Genomic DNA, 10038 nt, shown 5'->3' with positions numbered 1-10038 from the left:
GTTACGTATATAAGGTTAATGTGGTAGTTTGAAAAGTCTTGTTACGTATATCAATCACCGCTTAATCATGCATGTGGAAAACATGACACTCGTTGTCATTATTTCACGCATGATCTTTAACGTCCTCAAAGCTTTTTCTTATTTTCTTTTTTTTCGCCAAGGCCAACTAGGTTGTGGTCATACTCGCTAAATTCCGGGGCATAACATACGTGCATCATAACTAGTGAATATTCTTGCTTCTCATATTACGAAAAAAAAAATTCACAAATTTATGCAATTGGACACTTGAACCAGAAATTGTTCCATCCCAGTTTTGTCGCACGTCAAAACTTGAAATTTATTCCACAACCCATAGGTCTCAACATGAAACACAAACCCTAATTTAACTTCTAAATATTAATTAATCTTTAAACAACCCATTTATTTCATAAATCATTGATGAATGAACTTGGAACTAAACACCCTACTTTAGTATGCATGCCGAAGCTTTAGTCGCTGGAAAAAATGGAACTTTCCGACTAAAACAGAAAATATGGTACAAAATCCAGCTCTCTTATCACTTCTCTCTTGCATCCCTTTGTTCGAAATCAGAGGCATGAGGTCAACCCAAAACTCAGTTTCACTCTTCTCACCTCTCTTTGGACTTTACTCTCTTCGAAATCAAATGAATTAATACTTAGAAGTTAAATTTGGGTTTGTGTTTTATATTGGGGCCTATGGGTTGTGGAATAAATTTCAAGTTTTGACATGCTACAAAACTGAGATGGAACAATTTCTGGCTTAAGTGTCCAATAAATTTGTGAAATTTTTTCCGTAATGTGCATATGGTGTGCATAGCCACATCTTAATATGAGAAATGGGAATGTTCACTAGTTATGATGCACATACGTTGTGCCTCGGAATTTAGCGAGTATGACCACAACCTAGTTGGCCTTAGCGAAAAATAAAATTAAGAAAAAGCTTAGAGGACGTTAAGGATCATGCGTGTCCATGAAATAACAACAATGAATATCATGTTTTCCATGTGCACGATTAAGCGGAGATTGATATACGTAACAAGATTTTTCAAACTGCCAATGTAACTGTATATACATAACAATTATGTTTTAATTGTATCCACTATACCAATAGGTTGCCGTTAAAGTTTCTTATTAATGTGAAAATGAGCTCATTGCTCAATCTCCAGTTCTATGCATATTATGTGCATGTACTGCACTTATAATGTGCATGTGGTGTGCATATAGTGTATATGGTGGTGACGTCATAGGTGATGACGTCATTTTTTTTATTTCAAAAATAGAGCTGTAAGTTCTGGGTTTTTGGGTTGGCTCAGATCTGTGAGCATATCATGTGCATGTCGTATATATACAGTGAGCAAATCCTGAAAAATTCATCCAACAAAACACCAGCATTTAATGATGGGGCTTTGTTCCCACCCTCGATGTGAGTCCAATAGTGGTGGTCTCGAGCGTCGGTCGTTTACCGTGTTGTCGGAAAATGGTCGGAAAACTCGCGGTCTGCTTAAGTTTCGATCCAACGATCGGAGATGAGATTCATCACAAGGCTAGGTGTTTTGGACTCATAAGGATGAGATGAAATTGATGGTGATTTCGATTTGGATGAAGTTGGTCGAGATGACTGTGCACCGTGTCTACATAGTGAGAAAATGAGAGAAAGTGCATGAGGGAGAAAGTGAGAAAAGAGAGAGAGGAAGGGAGAAAGGGATGTACATATCAAAAGAGAGAGAAAAAAGAACAAGACCTGGAAGTGCCCAAGGACTAGATGGTGGAATCTAAAAGGAGAAAAAACAAGCCATTTTCAAAGAGAAAGTAATCACCCAATGCGTGTGGGATAGAGAGGGGGAAGCTAGCCATAATGAATGTGAGGAAATAAAAAAATGGGAGGAAATAACCCATTTATATACAAGGGCAATTAAGTCATTTCAAGGTGTAGGAAAAATCCTATTTCTGTCTGATTATTGTGCATGCCGTGTGCATATTCGAAATGTCGTATTTTGTCCCAAGATTAAGAAATTGTCTTATTTCTAGGTATTTCTCATAAAAAATCAATATGGGCTAGTTCCCCAGCCAATTCACAAGTTATTAAATTTCATATCTCAACTGATAGCGGCACATTCGTAATTTAAATATATTCTTAAGGGTTGGGAATAGGGGTAACCAATTAATCTAGTTGCTAGGCAGTGTGTCGCTCTTTTACACCTGAGTTCAAAGTTCTCTTTTTATAAATTAGAGTAGTTTAAAATAGGGTAAATTACATAATACCCCATCAGGTTTGAGTTCTATTACAACTCCATACAACATCTTTAAAACATTTCACTTTCATACCTCACCTACTATTTTATTTCAATATAGCACCTCCGTTACATTTTTCATCCATTGATTCGTTAAAAGCTGACGTGGCTGCCACATTTGTGCTAATGTGGCTACCATGTGGCAAAAAAATAATTTTTTATACATTAAAAATATTATAATATTAACCATATTTAATAAAAATAAAAAATAAAAAAAAACCAAACCCAAAAATCGTCTTCCCCACCCAAAATCCCATGTCTTCCCCTTCCCCATCCCCAGCCGCATTCACCCAAATTCCTCCATTGCTAAATTCCTTTCCTTTCTCCATCGTACTTCGCCGCCTTTCTCCATTGCCAAATTCCTCTCCTCTTTAATCTCATCATCCCCATCATCCCCATCATCAAAATCCAAAATAAATTGGCTCTAATTATCAAACAATTCAAGAGGAACATCAACGAAAAATGGTCGCATCGTTCCTACCTACCATACCCACACCGGGACCACGACCCATATCCATGCGACTGCTCTTCCCAGATCAGTTCCTGATCTATTAAAGGCTTGAGGCCAAGAAACCCGCCCCTGGAGCCTAAAATCCGAAGACCCGTGAAGCGCCAGAAGAAAAACAACAGAGAAAATAGGGATTGTGAAACGTTTTAGAGAGAGAAAGTAAAGAATAACAAAGAAGGAACAAGATCTAATCGTAGAGAAAAGCAAATGAAACTCGAAGCTCGAAGCTCTACTCCTTGTGGTTGTCGATGTTGTAAGCCTAACTCTCTAAAGCTGATTTGCTGTGAGTAAGCCCTAATTGGAGTTTTGTGTTTTGTGTGTGAGATCTTGGGGGGGGGGATTAGGGTTTTGTTAATTTCTGTTTTATTTTGTCGGATAGGGGAATAAGGATATTGTGACTTTTGCGTGAGATTTGGGGGGAAAATTAAGGTTTTGTAGGCTTTTAGATGAAGGGACGGAGAAGAAGTGAATGCGGCAGGGGATGGGGATGGGAAGACGATTTCTGGATTTGGTTTGGGTTTTTTTTTTTTTTAAATAGGGTTAATATTATATTTTTTTTTAATGTATAATTTTTTTTTTGCCACATGGCAGCCACATCAACTCTTAACAGATCAATTGATGGAAAATGTAAAGGAAGTACTATATTGAAATAACATAGTAGGTAATGTATAAAAGTGAAATGTTTTAAAAATGTTGTATGAGGTTGTAATAGACCTCAAACCTGATGGGGTATTATGTAATTTACCCTTTAAAATATCATTTTCTTAAGAAAAAAAACAAAATCACAAGAAAGAAAAAACAAAATCATGCATTGTATAATAGTCTCCGAGTCTAAGTTCAAGCTTTTATGAACTTTATACGATTCATCGGTTTACCAACCTTTAAAATAAAACATGTGCAACCCACACATAAGAAACTAGTTTTTCAAAGGTCAGAAAGCATTTTGCACTATAAAACTTTTCCTTTAATATATTAATGTTCCCATGACCTCTAACCTAGGGGTAACCATTATATTTGTATATGATAAACCATTAATTCCAACTCGCAGCCAAAGTCGACATACATTCCTCTGAGTCTGCAGCCAAAGTACGTATAAAATAAATATGATTCGTTAGTTCTACAGTCACATGGTGATCACCAACCAAATGTCCCAACTAGAACAATTTAGTAACTAAGAAAGAGTACCCATCACAACTTTAGGAAGAGTGGTGCTATCCCTACACCTTCTTATACCTTTCACGCACCACCTGTTAATTTTTTTCCCGTGAACCTTTTCAATTTATTTGATTTAATGGCAAAAAATTGAGCGATGTGTGTGAAAGGTAAATATGTGTGTTTGGATAGCACCACCATTCTCGGAAATATAAAATCCATAACTGCATTTGTGTAAGGTGTTTTTCTTTATATTTCTTTTTAAGGAACACATGAATCCCATTAAACTCTAATTCAAATACCATTGACAGTCAAACTTGATTTTGGTTAGAAACTAGAATTCCCTTTTTCTTTTCACTGAGTTATGAATTTAGAAGAGAATACTTTCAGGTTATAAAGTCTACAGCGAAAACAACATTAGAAGTGTCACAAGAAGAGTCCCAAACAACCACAGCAGCTGAACTGGTCCCGTATTCGAATAACCAAAGTTTGTTGTTGATGGTGCAGTTCTTGGGACAACTTCAGCCTCAGGCTGTGGACATACTCCAAAGCTCACATTGGTCTGCGTACACAAGAACACGTAATTATGAATTTATGATTACCATGCACGTAAATGACCAGAAATTAGGTTCATTATCGCTTGAATGTCTTGTCCAGATTGATAGCGTGATAACATAACATATCAAACTGTCATATAAAACCACATATGCATCACATTACCGGATATTTATATACCGAATATCATATATTACTCACCTTGCAGCTAGCAATGGTTCCACACCCGCAAACTAAATGACCGTTTGCGACATCCGTAGCTTTAGGAGCTCCCCCACCATCACTCCTCTAGAAGGTAGGTTACAGAAATGAATAAATGAATACATATATAATTCTACACACATATAAACAATGAGCATCAACATAATTTTTGCTAGTAAGTTTATTTCTAAAAGTAATTCATACCTTGTAAAAATCAACCGCAATAAAGTTGGGCCATCTTTTAGAAGACGCATCATAACACGTATTCACCATGCGAAGCAATGCATCTGAATTATCCTTGCAAGCTTGGGTTATATCGGGAGCATCTCGAAAATAGTTGACCAAGACCAACGATTTTGATGTTGTGTTCATGGAAGATGATTCGGCGCGATTTGGACATGATCCAGCAACCATTCCACCCTTTCCATCTACAGTTTCACTCAAAACAGAATTATATTAAGAAATAGGGTCTTCTGTTTGTGTTTTTTGTGTCAAGTTCATGTTAATCGTTTTAGAGTTTAGAATTAAGCATGTTGGGGTCAAAGATTTATGTTTATAGGATTAAATAAAACCCTAAAACGACGTAATTTTGGACATAAGTACAAAAAAAATACAAATAGAGCGTTCAAAGTCAAAGATAGGACTCACATTGGTTTTCGACCACATAGTTCCACTCATAGGCTATCCCTTCACTTGCCTCCTTTGCTCGTTTTGAAGTGAAAACCACCAAACGCTGATTTTTCTGGATCATATCAGCAACCGTCGGCCAATCCCCGCCTTTTTTTGGCATTCTTGACACTGGGAACCAGAATTTTCTCAAGCCAGCTGCATCAAACACTTTGGTCAAGCCCTTTGGTGATGTAACATAGTCTTCAATGATGATGGTCACAATCTCTGATGGGTTTGCTTGAAGAAAGGCTTGAATTTCTTTGAGCACATTAATGGCGGGTTGCTGATAAACCAGATTGCAGATTTAGTACTGCTATTCTTAAACGAAATCTTTTCAATAAATCTAAGCAGAGTCACAAATAGCGAAGTCATTGATAAACGTTTTAAGTTGAAGACTTAACTTGAGAAGCATCTGTTTCTTACCCTTCACAGGATGTAGAAATCAATTAAACCAAAAATCGTTTAGCTAATTAACTGTCATCATGATAATTTCAGTAGAATTGTGTTTGTCTGTTTATTTGATCACGGTTAAATAACTAAAAGATTTTTCAGTTTGGTAAAGTTTTGCAAGAATAATCCTTCAAGAGTTAAATCTTCAATGGGTAGTCGCATAATATAAGCAACCCATGCATTTACATCACAACACAAAGTCATCCTTTTGCGTATATACAAAAATATCATTTGGAAGCCATATAATACTTACAAAAGATGTGTAATTGTAGCAGTTGCCGCCGAACGAGTGACATAACCAAATACCATTTTGGAAGTCATACATATCCAGCATTAACCCTCTAACACCATTCTGCAAGATGATATAGCAATTAATTCACAAATTTAAGAATTGAAAATTTATCATATAGCCATAATTATTTTAAAAATTCCCTTTGTTTTATCGGTCTATTATCGTTATTTGGCAGTCTTGCTTATGTACTATAATGCAAGTATGATAGGTGCATCTTGCAAGTAATTGTCGTCATCATCGTAGTATACGTACGGTACATAGGTTCTTCTGGAGCTTCTAATCATCAAAGTCTATGATTATTTTCTTCTTTTTTGAATATTAGACAATCGACCAAGACTTGGGAGCAGCCTCTCCATAAAATAGGGGTAAGGTTAGCCGACATTCACCTCTCCCATACCCTGCGTAAAGCGGGAGCCTTGTGCACTGGGTACGACCTTTTGTAGACAATCGACCAAGAGGGAATTATTAAAGTCAAAACAATACCTAATCCATAACAACTTTAATATCCAAACATATTATGCAGTAGGTAGAAAGTCTAACCCTTGAACATCCTTCCACGGTTCTACAAAAGCACAAATCTGATGGCTATTCTTGCCGCCAAAGCCAAGACTCAACAAATATTTTCCTTTCTTAAAAAAAAAAAGTGCTTTTGTTTTTGAGTTTTTTTAAGCTTTATCTGGGTTTCAAGTGCTTTTGTAATCTTAGATTACTTAACTTTCATGGCAACATAAGGGTCACCACAGCCAACCAAAGACTAATCATAACCACCACCGGGTAATCCAGTGGTTGAGGACAAATTCCACCCCAGTATTCTATACGGCACGTCCTGGGTTCAATTTCTGGTGCTAGTGAATCATACGATGGTGACTAAGAGGGGGCTTAAATGCATATGTAAGTCTTTCCATTCCACGAAATGGTCGACTGTCGTGGTGAAGCCATCAGTCCATTTTCAAAACAAATTAAAAAAACAAAGAAATCCAAAGACATAGTCATACGGTTATTTCACTTTAGGATTGGTCCTCCTTAATTGAATGTAGGACATTGTCCATTTTCCTTTTCACACCAAAACCTTAAGTAGCGTGACAACCAACATGCATGAGTCTTTATCATTACTTATTAGGCCCCATATGAACCTTGAACTATCATTTCCTATTAATAATAGTTCAACTATTGCCCTACCTCAATTTTTAATTCAAGTGGTGATCCAAATCAAATTTATTACGCACACGCACATTATCCCATAGGAGAACAAGAACGTTACGTCCATAGCACAAGTGTTTGTAACTATGTATCTTTGCGTAACGATACTAAGTGACAAAATATACATGTGTCTAACTAAACATTGAATTCAAGCATTGGTGAGAATTTATAATTCCATTTGTAGAGTTATTTCATACTTAGTAAGAGTTTAATTTCATATAGAACACTAAACTTCTGAGCAAGTGTTCTAAAAATCTGCCTAGGTAGTAGGCGAGTGGCTACCGTTGCGATTAATCTCTATGAGTTTTTTTTTTTTTTTTGGAAGAGATTCTCTATGCATTTAAAAAATAAGAAAGGGCACCTACACTCGCCAAGGTGGACATAAGTAGCCTGGGCGGGCTTGGTAGTTTTGTGACTTTTTTTGCTTTTTTTTTTTCTAAGAAAATGACTTAGAGTCGCGACTCTCACTTAAACAAAAAATAGATAATTTTCATTTTGCATTTTATATTTTAAATAAATTGTAAGAGACTTGTTGGATATTTAGATAAATACATATTTATATGCTTGTTCTCATATTTTCAATATATTCTAGTACTTTATAATTTATATACTATTCTATTTTAATACTTATATTTTCCAATATAATTATATATTTTAATTAAATTTATTATATAACATATAAATAAGTATACTCATATTTATAAAAATAAGGAAAAATCGTCTAGGCCCCCGCTTGGGCTCCTAAAGCTGCCGACTAGCACCTAAGCACCATTTAGAACTTTATTTACAAGTGCAGGTTTAGGGGAGATAAATTATTATCGAACTCTCCATTCACGATATTCGAATCTAAAATCTTTCTTTTATAAAATAAGTATCAAAAATCTCAATAAATCGTAGCACTAAGCGATTCCTTTTAACGTTTTTTAAAGAAAAAGAAAATCACATTTCCATCTACCTCATTTATTAAGGATAGTCACACACCCACATTTCCTCCTACATACCCTTATTGATTTTTCTCTAATATTTTTTTATTCATTCGATCAGTGTGATTGACAGAATGAATGTGTGTCTGGTCTTTTTTCTAATAAAGGGCCATTGATGAATGCCATCAAATGCCATAACCGACAAGGAAACACCGCTCTGTCAACCGCCTAGAATTCTAAACAGAGTTTTGTTCCTCAAACATCAAGTTCCTTATTATTTCCCAGAAATTAAACAAGAAAAGAAAAATAACATAAACAAAAGAAACAGAAAGGGAGAAACAAAGACATACGTTAAGCTGCTCAGTAATGGAGTCCTGCTGGTTAGTAGGAGCGATAATCAATGAGCCAGTCGCCGACCTGTCACCTAACCTTGCAAACGAATTGTGGGTTGTCAACCATGAATACTTGTTAAACGGTAGCGTTTGAACCTGCTCTTGTATAAATGCACAACTACCCCATCAGACAGACAGAAACAAAAATAAAGACCAAAACTCTAAAAAAAAATGGAAAATCAAAGAAGTTGGATTTATGGGAACCTGAGAAATGGGGCTGATGGGTTTGATTCTGGTGCATTTGGGCACCACGTTGCCGTCTGCAACGCACGTCTCGCAGTGCAATCCCGAGTCGCAGTCGCTGTTCTTGATACATCTCTGTCCCTCCTGGAAATTGCAGAAGACAAAAAAAAAAAAAAAACTGAGGAAAAATGGGTTTTAAGGCTGTGGAAAATGTACAGAATTAATAAGATATGAAAAGGGTTTTCAGTTTTAGATCAGAGAGATGAGAGAAATAAATCAAGAGGTTAATACCTCGCGAGCTGAAGAAAGATCGAGGAGTGAAATAGTAGATAACAGAGTTGCAACAAAAATAAGTCTCTGCAAGTAAAAAAATATAAAATAAACAAGTGTGCGAGAAGGTGATGGAGCTAGAAGGAGGTGATGGAGAAGAAGTTGTTAATTACGTGCTCCATTGAAGTGTTAGGTGGTGAGCTTTAATTCCACAGACGCTATAGATTCAGGGAAATTATGAAGTAAAAAGAAAGAAAGGAGTCCTCTGTTACAAGAACAAATGAAGAAAAGAAATACAATTTGTTGAGGACTCCTCTTACCCTCTATAAATCACCCAATGTTTGAGTTATATTATGTAACAAGTGTTGTGGGAAACAAAGTTGGGGGATGTTTCACAATAAAAACAAGTAATTATATGACTTGATCAAGTGCGGTCCCACCCTAGAACCTCTCTCTTTTTTTCTTTTTTTTTTTAAATATTAAAAAAATCGAACTTAAGAAGTCAAATGCAAATTAGAATGTTCTTAATGTTACAAATTTCTTGCCCTCTTCCTCTTTTAGATCAACATGAAATGTGTGTTGTTTTTATGTTTATATATTTGGTCTTGAGAGCCACCAGGAGATCGCTAATTTATTAGTAAGTAGGATTCTTATTCACTCAAATTGACAATTTTTTTATGCGCGTATAAAGGCCTATTGAAATGGGTGGTTGCATTTCGTACTTAATAAACAATTTAGGCTTATTAGTTGAAATGTTTATTGAAACTGTCATTTAGTCTGAGTTTACCCTTTGAAATTGGTTTTGTTACACTCTACCCTGAAACTAACATTTTCAACTCTTTTGATCTTACTTCACTTCATTCCGTTAAAAAACTGTTAAATACAAAGGTATTTTAGACATTTTATTTTTACACATCTATTTACCTCTAGCC

The 10038-nt window shown here is 35.7% G+C and overlaps 1 protein-coding gene across 1 annotated transcript; it reads right to left on the bottom strand.

Moving 5' to 3' along the window:
• Window positions 1-4292: 4292 nt before the first annotated feature.
• On the bottom strand, window positions 4293-9489 carry LOC126622023 (PI-PLC X domain-containing protein At5g67130-like). The gene is made up of 9 exons (XM_050290669.1): window positions 9280-9489; window positions 9128-9193; window positions 8858-8980; window positions 8612-8749; window positions 6100-6198; window positions 5376-5679; window positions 4932-5155; window positions 4728-4814; window positions 4293-4533 (listed from the first exon to the last, which is right to left on the bottom strand). Exons 1-9 carry the CDS (start codon window positions 9286-9288, stop codon window positions 4372-4374), a joined length of 1212 nt encoding a protein of 403 aa, XP_050146626.1. The 5' UTR covers window positions 9289-9489; the 3' UTR covers window positions 4293-4371.
• Between the last annotated feature and the right edge of the window lie 549 nt (window positions 9490-10038).

The sequence above is a fragment of the Malus sylvestris genome, chromosome 5 (genome assembly GCF_916048215.2).
Source record: "Malus sylvestris chromosome 5, drMalSylv7.2, whole genome shotgun sequence".
Classification (NCBI taxonomy): Eukaryota; Viridiplantae; Streptophyta; class Magnoliopsida; order Rosales; family Rosaceae; genus Malus; species Malus sylvestris.
The sequence above is the reverse complement of the archived record's forward strand: the minus strand, read 5'-3'. Positions and strand labels throughout refer to the sequence as shown.

Bases quoted from the DNA above. Each gene is read 5' to 3' on its own strand.
- LOC126622023 (XM_050290669.1), bottom strand. The intron at 6,199-8,611 runs GTATGTCTTTGT...ATCATCTTGCAG, and splicing joins CCATTACTGAGCAGCTTAAC to AATGGTGTTAGAGGGTTAAT. The intron at 4,534-4,727 runs GTGAGTAATATA...TTGTGTACGCAG, and splicing joins GAACCATTGCTAGCTGCAAG to ACCAATGTGAGCTTTGGAGT.